Raw genomic sequence first — 17,873 nt, 5'->3', positions numbered from 1 at the left:
CCTCCCTCACGTCCCCTGGCCCCTCTCTCTGCCTCTCTAAAAAACAAGAGCAACAACAAGCAATTCTAGCCATCTCACAAATCTATGTCATTTATCATAAAAGACATTTACAGAGAAAGTGAATAGCCAGCTCCATGTAAGACCCCAGCATTACCAGAACAGAGGACTCAGCGGCATGGTAGAGGTGAGGGTGAATTTAGTGTCAGGAAACCTACAAGTAGATCATTTACTTACTGACTTTTTCACTGTGGGCAAACCACTTAATCCTTCTGGTCCCCAATACTTGGGGATGATAATACCTTCCGCACCCAACTTACAGAGTTCAAAGAGCAAATTGGATCATGTATATTGAACACACTTTGTGCTGTGCAAGTGTGAGTTATGATGATTGTGTAGTGTGGTAATAGAAACGGACCTAACAGCATTATTATTAATATTATTTGTATTTATATTATAATAGTCCCTATTATGAGAAGCATAATGATAGTAAAGATCTTTTTCAAGGTAGAGCAGCTTTATTTTTAAATAAAGCCTAAGAAAAGGTTAAGTGCTTAAATAATAGTATTGCAGGCTGAAGGATGTGGAATATTACTCATCGTTTATAACCGTATGGTGCTAAAGTTTTTTAGAATTAAAAAAACATAGGGACTTTATATAATTTTCCATTCTCTGAAACAAAATAACTGAATCCAATCCTAGGTTTGCTGTTTGTGTGACCTTAGAACAGAAAAAGGAAAAGAAAAAATGATTGCTTCATATATGATCAGTTTCCCTATAAAACAGAAACCCTAATGCCTACCTCACATGTTTGTTAAAAAACCTATATGAGAACATCTGAAAAATATCCAGCCACGATGCCTGGCAGGTAGTAAGTGGTTTAAAATGTTTGTTTGTTTTGGATATATTTGTCTGTTCTTCCATAGATAATTCAGAAAGGTGAGAAAAATAGAGAAATCTTAATAGTCTACAAAATAGACCAAGCCATTGGTTTTCAGATTTGGTTAGATCTAGAACTCTGTTAAAAAAGGAATGGGGGGAAGTGGGTGCAAACCCTAGCTAGTTGTCCATGGGTCTTGCTCTGACCCCACCCCAGTGGCCCTTGCTCCCCTAGGGCCTTAAGGAGAACCACTGGACATACTGTCCAAAGAACTGGGCAAATGAAAGAGACGTGTGCCAAAAGTGAGACCGTTTAAAGGAGTAGTTTTTTGTGGGGAAGTTAATAAGTTAAAGTTTAGATGTAGTGAGATGAAACACAGGATATTGAGTTCAAAATGTTCAGTAGGCAATATTCTGTTATGGTCTTAGATTCAATCAGTGCTAGTCTAGAGACAAAGATTTCGAAGACATGACATATTGTAAAACCTACGGCTGAAACCATGAACATGGATGAGCTCACTGAAGAAAGTGTCGAGGGACAAGGGGAGGGGGCCCAGTAAGGTCAGGCAAAGGCAGAGGACCTGGTAGAGGAGAAGGAAGGAGTGTGGTAAGATGCCCAGTGGAAAGCATACCAGGACATCAGGAAACGACTGGTGTCTGAGGAGAGTGGTTTTAGTGGCCTCCTTGGGAGAGAAAGTAGATTGGAGTGAGGTGAGGAATGAGTAAGTGAAGAAGGAGACAAAGATGTGAAACTGAAAAATATAAGAGGTTGTCAGAGAGAGGCTGAAGGGCAGGCAGGTTTTTTTAAGATCGTTGAGCATATTTAAAAGCTAGCAGAAAATTGTGGAACTGCAAAGTTGAAGATGCCTACGTGAGGAGGAAGTTTCCTCAAGAGACCAGAGGAGGAGGACTCTAGTATAGTTGCCGATGCAGAGAAGTCTGTAGGGGCTGAAGTTCTCCTGCCTGGTGGCCTCAGTGTTTGCTCCTGTGGAGCTTGAGGGGCAAAGGAGGAAAGGAAATCACGGAGATAGGTCTGGAAGGAGGTAAGGGTTTGAAATCATTGCTTCAGATAACTTCTTTCACTGCGCCTTGTGCACTTAAGATATGTCAGCCTGTATGATAGGCACTGCGAAGCAGCAGTGAGCAAAACCGATATGGTCTCTGCCCTTACCTAGCCGAGCGGGTAATCCAATAAACTGCATTGAAGGCGTAGAAGGCGTAGGTGGAATTGGAGTCTGATGGTGGACGTTTATGTGATTTTGAAATTTTTCTTTGGAATGACTTGGTGCCCGTGAGGATGATTTTAGATTGGTCCTGGACAGATGGTGAAATAACCAAGGGGCAGGGAGTTGAGCGTGCTTGAGTTGTTAACTCAGTATTTTAGTGCCTCCTACATACCAGGCACCACTGTTCAGGAGGATGGTCGAAACCACAGATCTTGATGTGACGATGGATTTAAAAAAAAAAACAAAACAAAAAACTCAAGGGGGATAGTTCAAAACATATGAAAAAATAGTAAATTTGATCGATGTGCAATATGGAAATTAGACGATATAATAGATTGAGCATTGTATTATACGAATATTCATTTCCCTCCAGTACTACCACACTGTCCTATTAGGATTTAATTCTTGGGCTTAAAATGTGTAAGTCAGTGGTTTGCAACTAGTCGTCACAGGGACTAGCAGGGTACTGTTGGCAGGTGGCAGGACCCCAAGACCAAGGATGTTGAACATCTCCCACTGCCTGCACCGTTCCGTTCAACAAAGAACCATCCCACCAGAAAAGCCCAACAGACACTTGTGGGAAAACTGAAATAGATGATAATGTGAGCTACAGAGCTTTTGTTCAGTTTGTTCATTCAAAGCATTATACCATAGGATCTTTACACCAAGATGTGTGAAGGACCCTTTTAAAATCATGCTTGATTTGTGTATTCCCTTTCTGACCATTGACTCAAATATTTGGGAAGATCTTCAGACTATTCAGCAGCTATCGCCTTCACTACAAATCCTAAAAACCACTATTTTTTTCTTTTACAGTATTTCAGATCTGCTGACCACTAGCCAAAAAAAAAAAAAAAAAAAAAAAACCCAGCAGTTTAATGCTGCCATTATGCTTGGTGTTACCGTTTTCTTGTATGATAATGCAAACTTAGGATGGGTTTCATGTTTCTCACGTTCCATAAACGGATACATTTTATCTTACAGATGCAGATATCACTGCATTTTTTTCTATTTACGTGAGGTCTGACAATTACTTAAATGTTCACCAGACTGGGTGAGTTTTTGTTTAAAAATTCTAACAATAAAAATCCAAGAAATTAACCAAAGCTAAGAAAATGCAAAAATAATTCCCACCACTTACATGAAATAATTCAAGTTTGTAGAATTTCTCATGAAGCCAGAGAGCCTGCAGTTGTTGAGAAACAAAAACAAAATAACCCCGACTGTCCTCGACTGTCCTCGAAGCTAACATTTTAGTAGCATTTGAGGCTTAAACTGGCTTATCAGGTTTGTGGAGATGAGGAAGTAGACGAAGAGGTGGGAGGGATTTTGTTGAAAATGCATTTAACTCTAATGTAATAACTTCAACAGATAAAAGTGGAGCCAGTTGTTCCAGCCCCAAGTCCGGTTATCCCCCGATTGACTCTCAGAGTTGGTGCTGGCCAAGACAAGATGTAAGTAGAAACGTTTTCAACTAGAGTGAAATAAATTGAACTTAACCTTCTCTGCTCTTTCCTAATGGGTGTAGAGCTCTAACCTTTTCCAGGTACGAACACGGAGAGTCAAGCTTTACTTTGGGAATTCTTCATTTTCAAATTGGATCAGTTTCTTTCTCAAAGTGCTTTTTGCTTTGTTTGACGTACAGGAACCCTTCTTTCTTGTTCTCTTTCTCTTCTTTAAAGACATGACAGTGTGTCTGCGTAATTGTTAAGGTCCTGGTTATCTGAAAAGGAAGAGACTATGTATTGAGTGGACTGACTGCCATATTCCGCCCAGGTGGAGGTAATGTTATACCTTCTCGAGTATGGATTCTCTGCCCACCACGACAAAAAATGGAGATTCTCATAGTTTTATTCTGTACCTGAAAACAAAGGTACTGCCCAAGGCTTGGTGAAATAGTGTATGATAGGAATAACCGAAGTCTTAATTATCATCTCGTGTGTTTGTTTGCTTATTTGTTAAGAAAAGATTGGAAATATGAACCCCATGTTCACTGTTCATCTTAATTTTCACAGAGTCATCCTATCAGCCCACCCTTCTTTAAAGTAAATTAGTTGACTTTGTTTCTTTTATTCATTTTTGGGATACGGATTAAGGCCTACAATAAATACTCTAAACGTTATTTTAATAAGGTGATTAAACCTTGATTTCTTTTTGTAAATTATGTTAAAAGATCGTTCTTCTTGTTGTAAAAATCATGCTATTTATCATTTAAATGAATTCCACAAGTTAAAAGTACTAGTTTACAATCTTATTTTTCCAGTAAGCCTGAAAATGGATTCGTTTACGTTGCAAACAATCAAATATTGTGTAGGAAATGGGCTTACAGAGCACTGAATTTTCATTCAGTTTTTAGCCATAATAATGAAAGTAAGAGCCATGCACTTACATAGTGGGTAGACAACAGAAAATATGCTTTGTGTTCTCAGTGGTTCATTCCATCTTAAAAGTTTGTATTTTGTGCTGTTGCTTGTGCGAATTCCAAACGTAACACAACATCCATCATTAGGATGAATGATGTTGTAGAGGCAAACATGGTCTTCCAGGAAAATGTATGTTCTTTTGAAGATTGAAAAAAGAAGAAGAAAATCCAGATGGTTCTTCCTTTTCTCACCTAAATTATTCACATAATTTCCACATTACTCTTTTCGGTTCTATCAGTAGAAACCTAGACAGTGGGTGGTGGTGTTACTGACAAGCTTAGACAGTGTTAATAAAAATACTGTAGATTTAGCTCTTCTTTAACCAGATACCGGTTTACCCTATGCCCCCTATTTTACCTACAAAAAATGTGAATAATGTCCTCCTCTGTCAACCAGTAGAAGGCTGATTAGCAGGGCGACCCAACCAGAGTAGCTATTGATACTATCTTTTTGGAAATTCTGTACTTGGGCTCGTTCCTCTAAGCGAAAGATATTCTTACTTATCATTCAACAAATACTTTTCTCTTACTAGTTCACATTTATTACTGTTTTCTCAGTAACTCGCCATTACTTAATCTTTACGTCCACAAAAGAGTTTGGCTTGCTCATTCCCTTCAGAGAAATAAGGTCTGTGAAAAGGCTTTGATAATAATATTCCTCTCATCCACCCTTCAGCATCTTTCATTCATTCTCTTGACTATTTTTCTCCTCTCAATAAATTACTCATGCACCTGAGATACTGGGAAATGTGAAAAATAGATCCTGTTATTCTGAAACAGATTGTCCAGTATTGGGGAAATTATAATACTCAGACATTATAGACAAATTGCCCATGAGAGTATAACATTATATAATATGTGAACTTTCAAATATTTAGGTAAATAACCATGTTATATGAATCATTAATCACTTGGCCAAAGTCAGACACAAGGAAATACTTACAATGAACAAAGGAATAAATTAAGTGAAATAGATTACTTTTTAAATTAAGAGAGAAAAAGAGAACTGAGTCACATAGTAATAGGATTTTGTGTAAAATATATCTTAATCAGTGAAGAACTTTTTAAAAAAAATCTAAATCATGGATCAGCACACTATGGCCCATGAACCAAAATCTATCCCACTGCCAGTTTTTGTATGGCTCGCAAGCCAAGAATGGTTGAAAAAAATTACAAAAAGAATATTTTGTGACACATGTAAATTTATATGAAATTAAAAGTAATCTTTTATTGTTGTAGCATAAGGATACATGGCTTATTCCATGGCAGTAATAATGGAAAAGAGGAGGTAGACTCATATAAATGTGCCTTTACTTAGTTTGTACACAGTTGGGGCTACAGTACTCTTTTGAAGTGACATTAATGAGCAGAGTGGGATTCAGGAAGGGGGTCTGCATAGTCCAGACGAAGGGTTTGTTTATTGCTGAAGAACAGGCGGAGGATAGTCTTTTGAAATTATGGGAAAAAGGAAAAAGCTTTACAGGGTTCAAATTATACCCTCTCGTTGGAAGATCTTTAAGACAATATTTAGTTTCTAAATTTTCCTAAATAAAGAAGGTCTTCTGCCCTTGATCCAGGAAAATACTTTGAGGTTAGACTATTTCCTCGGTTCTCTGATGTTCCTTGTAGTGAGACTGAGGCACCTTGTTTTTGCCTTCATTTAACATGCATGGAGTCTGTATTCTAAAGGGTCTGTGGGAAGTCCAGTGCCTCCACCAGATAAGCGTTAGGATACAAGATAACTCTGCGAGGACCGCAGATCCCTTTGACTTGTCCCCCAGTAATGGGTCTCCAGAGTTGCCCTTAGTAACCCTGAAATTATCATCTCTGCACCTATAAAGTTCGTGAGTAGTACGAGTGGGAAGCACATTGAAGTAAATTGCAAATCCCTCAGCCTGGCCTACCCTCAGGTGGGTCTCAGCTTGCCCAGGAACAGCCGCCTGCACCTGTGTTGATGAGGGTCGTGAACTCGCACTTGTACTTGGGGACAAGGGTTAGAATGTCCACCAGCACGAGACGGGCAAGGGCAACATAGTGTGGCCATGCTATTTGTCATTCCAGTCTTACTATGGACTGAGTTAGTTTATGTGGCGCAAATTAGGAAGAGTGAGCTGACTTATGGCATCCATTTATCTCTTCATGTCCATGCAGAAAATAGGGCAAAGTAATGTGACAGGAGTATGTTGGGGGCTGGGACTGTTTGACCAGACCGGCAGGAAGGACAGGACAGAACCGGGCCCACAGCTCTTCTAAGTTTAAATGTGTGTGGTTTGATTTTTCAAGCTCAAAATTCTGTTAATGAAACTTCTCATTAAAAGGAAAGATAATTTTAAATATTGGTAAAGTCTTAAAAATCAATCAATAAATATCAGTAGTGTATGAAGAAAAAAATTAAATGTATATAAAGATTGGGGTGAATAATAGTGGCAGGTTGGGGGTTAGGCATTCCCCCCTTGCATTTCTCAGATGCCTCTTCCTTGCTGCCCTCTGCCAGCGCTGGGGAGGAAGGCTCTGTCTTTTTCTCCATCCAGTGCTTCGCTCTTCCCCTTGAGTGGAGCCCTTCCCCGGTGAATCTCCCACCGTCTGTCAGCTCTGTTACTCTGGCTGGTCAATGGGGGTTACTGTGTCGGAGAAACTGTGCACTGGTCCATCTGCCCTCAGGACGCTGTGCCCTTATGCAGTAAGCGCACCAGAGAAGGGATAATTACTTGAGCTCCCCCCCCAACATCCAGTAATGGTTGGTCATTTTTTCCAATTACTCTTTAATAATATATTTGATCAAGTGACATGGAATCATTTATGATGCCTTTCAGAGAACAATATTATTATCAATGATAATTCTAAATTTTCTTTTGACAGATTACAATAGATTGTCCTTTTATAGATGTAACCCCTTTCCCAAACTATGCAAATTATACTGAGATAGTTTTCAGTGACCACTTTGCTGCTGGCAGTTACGGTTTTCTTTCTGCCAGTGTTTTGGTTTCCACTGTCAATACAGCCCTGAGTATTAGCAGATTCCTCATGATTCTGGAAACTTTCATTAATCAGACCTCTCATAGCAGAGGTGCTGAAAATTGGTTGCTTTCCTTTTTGTGTAAGTCAGTTTTTTGTTGCAGTTTATGGAACTTAGTTATTTCTGGGAGGGGCCTTTTAAGAGTTGGAATTTCTAAATCATATGTACTATGAAAATGGGAGCTAAAAGTTTGCTCATTAATCTTGAAAAACATGAAGGGTTTAATCTTTAAAAAGAAAATACTCATAGATATTTGTTGTCTTTTTATGATCCAAACTTTCCTGAATAACGCTTTTTGACAGTACAGCGAGAAGTAGAGAATAATCATGAGCAATTACAAGAATAATCACTTAAAATATTTTTAAAGAAAATAAGCATTTTACATTTTAAAACGTAGCCAGGTTTAGCTGAAAGACATTTAACGGGGTGAAATGTGTGTCGTGGTTTTTATTGGTAAGTTCTTTAGAGAAATAATAGCAACTGATTTTTATCCTACTTTCTGCATTTCCCTCTTTATGTGAAACATTGTTTATTCATATATAATTTTTTCCCAGTCTAAACAAATTTACAGTAGCTTAAAGAGGGAACAATTAAGTTATTAGAAAAAAGGCATAGGAAACTAATACCAAGAAAAGGAAAAAGAAGCGAATGATTGCATGTCAGATAGGATTATGGCTTTCTAGCAAGAAGGGCAGACAGTGAAATACAATTTTGAAAAGGAAGGTAGCTCTGAGTTTCTCAGGAGAGACAAAGTTTTTCAGGGTACCAAATTTAAAACTTTATTTCCAAGCGGAACCAGCTGACCCCCCAGTGTCTTCTCTAGCAGTTTTTATAGCAGCTGCAAAGACAGGTTTTGTTTATTTCTTGTAGGGACCTTGAGTGTAAGGGTACAGCATAGTAACACAGTCGGCGAAGACAACTCTGTGTCAAAAATCTTCTCACCTCTAGTGGAAACGCTGGTGTTTTCTTTTTGTATTAATCAAGACTCTTAGTTCCAAGTAACAGAAACCCAAATCAAACTAGCTGAAAGGGACAAAGTAAACAAGGTTTCTTTGACTTTAGGTGAGGCAGTATCCAGGGTTCAAAACGTATCATTAGGACCCTGCTCACTTTCTTTTACTCCGTCTTGCCATTGTATGGTGGCAAACGTGGTCCAAGTCACCCAAGGCTGGGATGGTTCCTAGTGCTCCGCACCCCTGGTGAAGCCCCCACCATCTCCTGGCACCCGATGGCAGTGGCCAGCCTGGTTCCCCAGCACCTGTGGATGTGGAGACACACTGTCAGAAGGGGCAATGGTAGTCCCAGAAGGAAAGGAGGACTCTTACTAGAATAAGGGACGAGGGGCAGGCAGAAACAACTGATAACGTTTTTCAGGAAAAGCAGTCATATTTCATATTTTAATAAAAGCATGCTGAGGAAGCCTAGCAAAGCTTGTTGGTTTAAAAAATCCTTTAGGGCGCCTGGGTGGCTCAATCAGTTAAGCGTCTGCCTTCGGCTCAGGTCATGATCTCGAGGTCCTGGGATCAAGCCCCACCTCGAACCCCACCTCGGGCTCCCTGCTCAGCCGGGAGTCTGCTCCTCCTTCTGCCCCTCCCCCCTCCTCACACTCGCGAGCGTGCATGTGCACGCTCTCTCCCCGTTTCTCGCAAAAATAAATAAAATTTTAAAAAATAAAATAAAAAAGGGTCCTTTAGAAGCAAAGCTCAGGAACATTTCAGAGCATCATCCTATCAGACTTAGAAAGGCCTTTTGCATTTCTATTTTTAATTCGTTTCCCTTCCAATAAAACTGCTTTCGATTAAAGAAAAAAAAAATCGAAGCATGTTGATAATTTTGTTTTGCCCTGGTTAGCTTGCCATTGAGACTAAAACATTTCATAGGTATTTTGCCTATAATAGAAGCCAAATAACAGGAACAATGACCCCCCCCAACAAAATCCTAAGAATAACTATATTTTAAAAGATATGGCAAATGACTTATTTGTAATGCTAGTGACAGATGGCAACATTACAAATGAAGTTCCCTAGCAGCTAAACAGCTGGAACACAAGCTGTGGGCTGTATACATTATTCTCGCTACCTTATCAAACTTATAAATTCAACAGAGCCAAGCCCATATGTCTCAGCTGCAGTTCCGAGGGGAAGCAGGTAGTTAAAATCTTTCCCATTCAGGCCTTTGGCCCTTTTCTGACTTTCGCAGACAAGGAGTTCTTGGCCTCCATCTCTGACTCTCATTGTTATTGACCTAAACTTATGATGAAATCTCCAGGTTTAATTTCCTCCCCTGGCATGTTGTAGTTTGTTCATTAACACCAAACATGCAGTATGTGTAAGGAAAAAAAATAGCATGCTGTCCGGAAAACTGGCTGTAGGTTTGGGGAAATGCTTTTACTACACAGTAAAACAAGTGGAAAGATTATAATCAAAGCATTTCCATCTTACTTGTAAACAATTACAGCCGTTCTTACACGGATGCCACATTAGAAGACTTGGGGAGATTTACTGGATTCCATTCTAATGCAATTAGAGCTAATTTTGTTCTTTAAATGAATAAAAGGTCAGCTAGTAAATCTAGCTTATCTTGAGTCCAGACTTCAATAAATTGTTTTATTTAATTTGTTGTAAAAGATCTTATCCTTAATGGGTCTAGGTCTTATTAGTTCACTTAGGCTTTAAAATATTTATGACCACCTTTTTAGATATGATTTGAATGATAGTTGGAAAGTTTCTCTCTGCAGTGTTATCAAGGCCCAAGATCACTAATTGAGTGAATATAGGAAGGTACTTAAGATTTGTTATCTAGAAAAAGCTGATGTGAACTTCCAGAATTTAAATGTTCTTTAACCTGTGACAGGCAGAGATAATTTAGCTATATCATGGTAACCTTTTGGACACTATCGGACTATAATTTTCCCTACAAATCAAACGACTCACACTTCTAGTGTTTGAAAAGAATATTGCACCTGCTGATGGAAACACGGAGGCATTCTTACCATTACTGACAACAACATAGAAAATTTAAATTATTTGCATCCTATTATTTCCTGTCGTTTTACAGGGTATGATATAAAGACTCTAGAGGCATAGTGTAATGTTTCTTCTTCTCTGTCCCCCCTCTTGCCTTTGAGGTTTAGAAGATGGGCAACCACGTCACTGCAGGACTTCTGTGACTTAGAATCTTGCAGCTTTTTTTAAAAAACGCGGTTGCCGAGGTCTTAACGCATGGGTTGAAGGATGTGTCACTAGCTGACTGGCCATATGTAAACCTGCTCCCGGTTCCCCGGCTCCCTGCTAAATGCCAGAAAAGCTGCAACGACTTCCTCTTCTCGCTCTGACGGCTCCGATGTCCTTCCTTCTGATGCTTCATGCCTAAACGTACTGCGTTCTGGTTTCCGCCCTAGAAACTTCTCTGGAGCTTCTGCGGGCCTGAGCTGCATCCAGGGAACACGCTGCGGCCCTGCGACATTCGTGCTTTCTGCTGCGCTAGACGCCGCTCTTCCGCCCTCGCCCTTTCTGAAACTCTGTTCCTTTGTTTCTCTTGCTCCTTCACTTGACTGACTCTCTCATTCTCTGTCATTCCTTCTGTTTTTCTCGTGGACTTCGTTCTTCTTCTTGCCCGTGGCCCACTTTACTTTGTTCTTTCTCCCCAAGTCCTCCGGCTCACTCCTACGTTTCAGTTGTGTGGTGATGGTTTCCCGCTCAGGTTTCTCCCCAGGGATGCAGACCAGCCTTCCCAGTTACCTGACTGGGTGCACAGAGGCACCAAAAACATAGCATTTCCAAAATTGAACACACGGTGACCTCACCCAGCCTGGCTTTTTTTCCTGTCTTTGAATGTGTCGATGATGAGACCAGAGCCTCCATTTTCCAGGGTAGCTTGGAAGAAGGCAAAGGCTGTCTGACTTGTGGAATCGGGAGATTCTGTTTGCCTTAATACCAGCCTGTGTCTCTTGAAAACTAAGCTCTGAGGGTCTCCATAGCTCCAAAGGGTTGTTTTGAACAAAACTTAGGGAAGGAAAGACTCTGTCCAAAGAAGCCTCCTCGATCTTCATTTGAGCTCTCAGCGTCTCGTAACTTCGGGCAGCATCTGCAAGTGCGGATCTCCTCCTTGGCTAGACGCGAGTGGCCAGAGGAAGGAAGGATGTCCGCATCCTCAGACACAGACATCCATAACTGGCTCCAAGCAGAGACACCGTTAGCTAGGAAACAAAGAAGCCATGAGATGCCCAGAGAGGTGTTGCTTCCCAGAGAGATTAAGTCATTCTTTTCGAAGTTTTTCGTTTCTCAAGCACCCAGCACAGATCATCCTGCAGCTGAGTTCTGAGCTCCAGCATTCCCCGCCACACTCACAGAAGCGTGAAACCCAAGGAGGGGTGACACCTCTCTCCCTCCCTCACAGCCGCCCCCACCCAACAGCCAGCCTGTCCCCAGTCCCTGCCCGTTCACCTACTAACATTTCTCAGTTCCTTACCCTCTCCTCCATTCCTGCTCCCACTCGGAACTCTTCTCCATACTTGCTTGCTCCAGACCATCTAGCTAGAACCCGTGAAAGCGTTTCGCAGCTTGCTTGGTCCGTGTAGCACTACCGAACTGCTCGCGGTTCCCCACACGGAGCCGGGCATTTGTCATCTTTCTCTTCTCAGGTTGTAGCACCTGCCTGGCAGTGCCTTGCACCTCCCTGCCTCTTCATCAGAGGCACATTCCTAGTCATCTTTTAAAATTGTCATCTGCTCTAGGAAGAGGCGGTCACAGCCCACCTCCCCATCCCTACCCCTAGCTGGTCATCCCTCTTCCCAGAGCCCAGAATCCACTGTTTTCATCTGTGTTGGAGCACTCGGTATGCTTCGTGTATCTGTCTGTGGCTGTCTTCTCCCACAGACCAGGAGTTTCATGGACATTGGCATGTGTGCCCATTCACCTTTTTACCTCAACTACCAAAGAGGGGGAGACGTGGTAGACTGAAAATAAATTTATGGAGTCTTTTAGCTTTTCAGCCATGGAACTGATTTTTACTGTTTGAGCAAGTCTTTCTAGATTTGGAGCAGTATCCAAATAGAATTTAACTGAGCTACTTTTACAGAATTGCTTTCACGTTAGGAACAGCTATGTTTTTATCAAGTAAAACAAAAAACAAAACCCTTAAAATAAGAGAGCTAAAGGAGCCTACAGGAAGCTTGCTCTTTTATTTTACTTTTTCATTTGAGTATAGTTGATGAGGAAACTTACTCTAGCCCTATAGTAAGATTTAAAAAAAAACAAAAAACACCCTGCATTTGGCGTGGAAGTCTTTTGTCAAAGATTGCTTTTCCTTCCTACCCATTGCTCTTATTTTACCTAATTTTAGAGGTAATTTGAATAATAAGATGCTAAAAAAATAAGTTGCTTAAAGGAATCAGAAGGTCTTACAGGTGGAGTGACTAAAATTTCCAAATTTGTTTTAATAATATGAAGTTGGTCCCTCTGTAGTCTATGTAAAAAGGAAATGTGGATCTTTTTAAGACTTGTATTATCTTTATAATAACAGGTGTACCACTCTGTACTCTGAATAGATAAAAAAGGACACCTGTCAATTTGAAAATGAAATTATTAGAGTAGCTTTTCTTCCAGGGCACACTGATTGTCCATCTGTGGCTCTCTGTGCCATATATAGTTAGGATTTTATAATAAACAAGGAGTAAATAAGAATATCTGGGAAACAAGTCATAAAACCCTGTTAGGATTTTAATAAACAAGCAGTAAATAAGAATATCTGGGAAACAAAAGTCATAAAACCTTGATCAGGATATAATAGGTCTTTAATAAATGTTAGTTATATGTTTCTTCCTTTTAACAAGCTGACTGGACATTTGTTTTAAAGAAAAATACTTTTCACAAAGATGTTATATGTAGTCTTTTGCATCCTTTGGGTAAAACCAGGTATAAAAATCAAAAGGGCTTTTCTTTTCTCTTTTTTCCTTTTTTTTTTTCAAGATTTTATTTATTTGAGAGAGAGAGACAGAGATAGCGAGAGAGAGCATGAGCAGGAGGCAGGGTGAGGTGAGGGAGAGGGAGAGGGAGAAGCAGACGCCCTGCGGAGCAGGGAGCCCAACGTGAGGCTCGATCCCAGGACCCTGAGATCATGACCTGAGCCGAAGGCAGATGATTAACCAATGGAGCCACCCAAGGCGCCCTTTTTTTTTTCTTAAGATTTTACAAAAGGGCCTGAACAAGTGCAACTAACTATGGAAGTACTTGACTTTGTGTCTTAAATCTTTTTTTTCTGATTATACAAATAATACATGGCTAGTATTTTTTGGGTTTTGGTTTTTTAAGATAAATTGTCTAGAAACGTCTAGCTCAGGATGTGAACCCTCCCCTAAACCCATCCTTCCAATAATACTCCTTGCTGGCTGTTTGCGGGGGGAGGGGGCGGGGGGGGGGGGAACAAGATAGGATCGTCTTACACATAGATTTTACAACTGGCCCCTCTTCAGCATAGCAGCGCATCATAGACTTTTCCCCAGGTCCGCACGACATGGTAGCTTATTTTACTGTGCTATCCTAACTCATTTATCTTTTCAGTTTCCAATTCTTGGACATTTCAGTTGTTCCAGATTTTGCTATAACAAATAAACAGCATCCTCATACATAGACCTTTTTGTGTTCAGATGTTGTGTGGTCCAAAAATATGAATATGAACAGTTTAAAGATTTTTAAGAAATCATTATGCCATATTGCCAGCCAGAAGTCCATACCAATTAAAGGTCCCACCACCAGAAACGAGAATGAAATGACTCTATGTAAGAAGGATTGGTTAAACCTGATGGTCCTGAGGTTCTGAGAGACTGTGGGGCAGCTATTGAGTTATTTTTTGCGTGTGACTAGCCTGACGTCTGTCCTTTCTTGACGAATCTGTCAGGCCAAGGTTTGTAACCTTTCTCCCGTTCCAGGCCGTTCTTGGTGTGACAGTACAGTAGGGAGAACTCTGAGGAGACCAGACGACCAAACTCTGAAGTAGTCTCTCAAACTCACAGCTAACTTCTGTAGTTAGGCTGCGAAGTATGTAGGAGCTGCGTGACCTTATCGTTTCTTCCTTTTTTTATTCTTTTTCTCTCCTTCTGTGAGAATGATCTTCCCTTTGAGTGCGACTCTGAAGTCGGTGGAATAATTCCAAAAGTCCTTTTCTGCCTCAGAGAAAATTTTAGAAACATTATCTCATTTCATTTCATTTTATTTTACTTCATTTACTTACTGCTTTAAACTCCCTTGCGGGGCGCCTGGGTAGCGCAGTCGTTAAGCGTCTGCCTTCGGCTCAGGGCATGATCCCGGGGTCCTGGGATCGAGTCCCACATCGGGCTCCTCGGCTGGGAGCCTGCTTCTTCCTCTCCCACTCCCCTGCTGTGTTCCCTCTCTCTCTGGCTGTCTCTCTGTCACATAAATAAGTAAAATCTTAAAAAAAATAAACTCCCTTGGACTTTTTTTTTAATGGGTCTTCTTATTCATAAAGATCCTTTAAACACTAAAGCAGCCAAAACGATTGCCCATTAAATATTTTATCAATGTTCAGTGTAACTCATTTATTTCTTTGGAGTGTGAGAAAACATCCTTTTATCTCATCTCCTGTTTTATAGTTTAACAATTGGACATGTTCATTTCCAAACAAATGGGTGAAATCCCTTCACGCTCATTTTTATTATCTTTATTATCAAAGATATAAGAAAGATATAAGATATCTTTTCTCAAAGATATAAGAGCAAACAATCTAAGAGGAGAAGGGTTCTGCATATACTGGCGTATACATGCACAAGCCGGAGTGATAGGTGCGTACAGGAACTGTCAGGAGTAGGCTGCGTAGCACAGTATGTAAGCGAATGAAAAAACACATATGCGTGTAACTGTTGGAATGGAAGTTTGGAATATATACATGTATGTAAATATATGCACACGTATTTTTCATGTATATATATATACATTATATACAATGCATATTCACTTACTTTAGCCCACAAAGATGCCAATACATATATGTGTGTACATCTATAAATATTTCCCATGCTGTTTACAGAGGAAGATAAGAATTCATGGGAAACATGGTGATTTTTTTGGTGAAGACACAGCAGCTGTTATCAGATTTTAATATCTTCTAAAGTAGTGGTGTTGGATTTTCCAAGCATGACTGCAGTAATAACTGAATTTTATAACTCTCCAGTGAGATACAAATCTCAATCACAATCTTGTTCATTTTTCAAGTTCACTGAATATCATCTTACTGCTTTGAATGTTTTCAAATAACTGAGATGTTCTTATAATCCGGACATGAATGAATGAGTGAATGAATGAATGAATGAATTTCTTTTATGGTTAACTTGCAAATTTAGCATATTGTCATATGCTAACGCATGTTTTTCTAAGTAATTAAGCACCCTCCTCAGAGAGGAGTATCAAGAGAAAGTCCCCCTGTGTTGAATGTTAGTTGCATTTGGCTTTGCTCTTCCTCACAAAGGCACCCTCTTACTTGCGGGAGAGAAGCAGAAGCCTTTCTGCAATGACAAAATCTTTTAGAAGTTCTGACTCCAGAAAATTTAGTTTTTGAAAAGAACCCTGACAGTGCCCTAGAGAACACCTTCATGGGTTTCCGTTTTTTAAAAATTGATCTGCATTCAACAAATATTAATGTTGATTATATACATAGTACAACTGTGTCGAAGGAGATAACACTTATGCAAGTGCTAAAATGGAATCAGATGTTGGTTCCCCTCCCAGGAACATAGATAGGAATAATCACAGTGGAAGGGAGAAAGTGTTAAAGGCTATAAGAGGTACATCTAAAATTTGATGGAAGTTCAAGGTGATTACTTGCAGCTGGGAAGAGTTAGAAAAGCCTTGGGGGAGAGGAGAATTTGAATAGAGCCCTAAAGGGTGAGTAAAATTTGGAGATGGAGAAATATGAAGAGGAAAAATACAAGCAAAGATGCGTTAAGGCAAATACCCAAAGCACATTTACCTTAAGAAATGTTAATTATTCTGTTGATACAGGAGTGCACACGTGCCCTGGCTTTTTTGTGGTTTATGAATCTAAATCATTCTGGATAAAATGCATATTACCAATATTTTTTTAAAGTTTTTTATTGTGAACATTTTCAAACATAACCAAATAAGCTCATAAACTTTCATGTACCCACCTCCTGATTGATCTAACAGTTATCAAAACGCTGCCACGCTTGCTTGATTGAGTCCTTCTCTTTTTTCCTGCCCAAGTCACTTTACGTCCTTGTACTTTAACATGCAGCTCTAAAACGACGGTTATTTTCTTGTATACTCACAGTGCCATTACCACACATCAGGTATGTGAACATTTTCTTGCTACTTACTATCCAGCCCATATCCAGTTGTCTCCCTTTGTCTCAAAAATATATTTTGACAGTGGCTTTGTTTGAATCAGGATCCAAACCAGACTAAGTACCTTTGAATCTAGAGCTCTCACCCTCTGTCCTTTGCCACGCAGTTCACTCCTTGAAGAAACCAGGTCATTTGTCCAGTGAGAATGCCTCACTTTCTAGATTTCTCTGCTTACTCCCTTGTAGCGCCATTTACATTGCTATTCTATCCCTGTCACAGGCATTTAGCGCTAAAGACTTAACAGTTCTAAAGATTTGATCAGATTCAAGTTCAGCTCTTGTTTGAAGAGGATATTTTGCTGCTCTATTTCCAGCTGCCGTCAGCAGGCACATGTCTAGCTGTCATGACGCCACGAATGCTGGACCAGTCATTGCATTAGGAGTTGTGAAATGGTAGATTTTTTTTTAATTAAGTCATTCCTTTCACATTTATTAGCTGAAATCCTTCAATAAAGACAAATTTTTCTTCATCAACTAGGGCATTTCGGTTACCCTGAAGTATAGCTCATGTAAGAGGCAGGGTAAATGCTTAATTCTTTTTACTTGCCAAACTTTAGTCTTAAGGAGTTGGTGGAGTTCACGCCCTAGTTAATCTCCTGTGGTGATTGTTGAGTTTTGGTTTTAGAAAATACTCTCTCCCTCTCCTCCTCCCCCTCTTCCTCCCTCTCTCCCTCTCCCCTCTTCCTCCCTTTCTCTTTCTCTCTCTCTCTCTCTCCCCCTTCTCCCCCCCCCCCAGTTCTTTTTAATATCCAGATGGTCCCAGCTTCACTGATGGGTCTTTGTGTCGTCTTCTGGGATTTATCACAACCCCATTCATCTTTGATAGCTTTCTCACTTTCTGGTATGAAATGAAACGTTCTCGGTTTATCTTCTAGATTTCCTGACCACAGACCTGAAATTAGTCGTTCCTTAAGCAACACTGACTGTTTCCTTTTTGTGGGGAATGGTTTTTAGGAA

General features: G+C 40.1%; 1 protein-coding gene across 4 annotated transcripts in view; it reads left to right on the top strand.

Moving 5' to 3' along the window:
• TAF3 (TATA-box binding protein associated factor 3) overlaps window positions 1–17,873 on the top strand; it is a 176,540-nt gene that overhangs the window by 136,368 nt on the left and 22,299 nt on the right. For all 4 annotated transcript variants that reach the window (XM_048219427.2, XM_048219426.2, XM_026478740.4 and 1 more), the window contains exon 4: window positions 3,474–3,556. In XM_048219427.2, coding sequence (XP_048075384.1) covers window positions 3,474–3,556 — 83 coding nt within the window. The remainder of the gene's footprint in view (window positions 1–3,473; window positions 3,557–17,873) is intronic.

This window comes from Ursus arctos, unplaced genomic scaffold, assembly GCF_023065955.2.
Source record: "Ursus arctos isolate Adak ecotype North America unplaced genomic scaffold, UrsArc2.0 scaffold_30, whole genome shotgun sequence".
Taxonomy (NCBI): domain Eukaryota; kingdom Metazoa; phylum Chordata; class Mammalia; order Carnivora; family Ursidae; genus Ursus; species Ursus arctos.
Note: the sequence above shows the minus strand (reverse complement) of the source record. Positions and strands in the feature narration are given on the sequence as shown.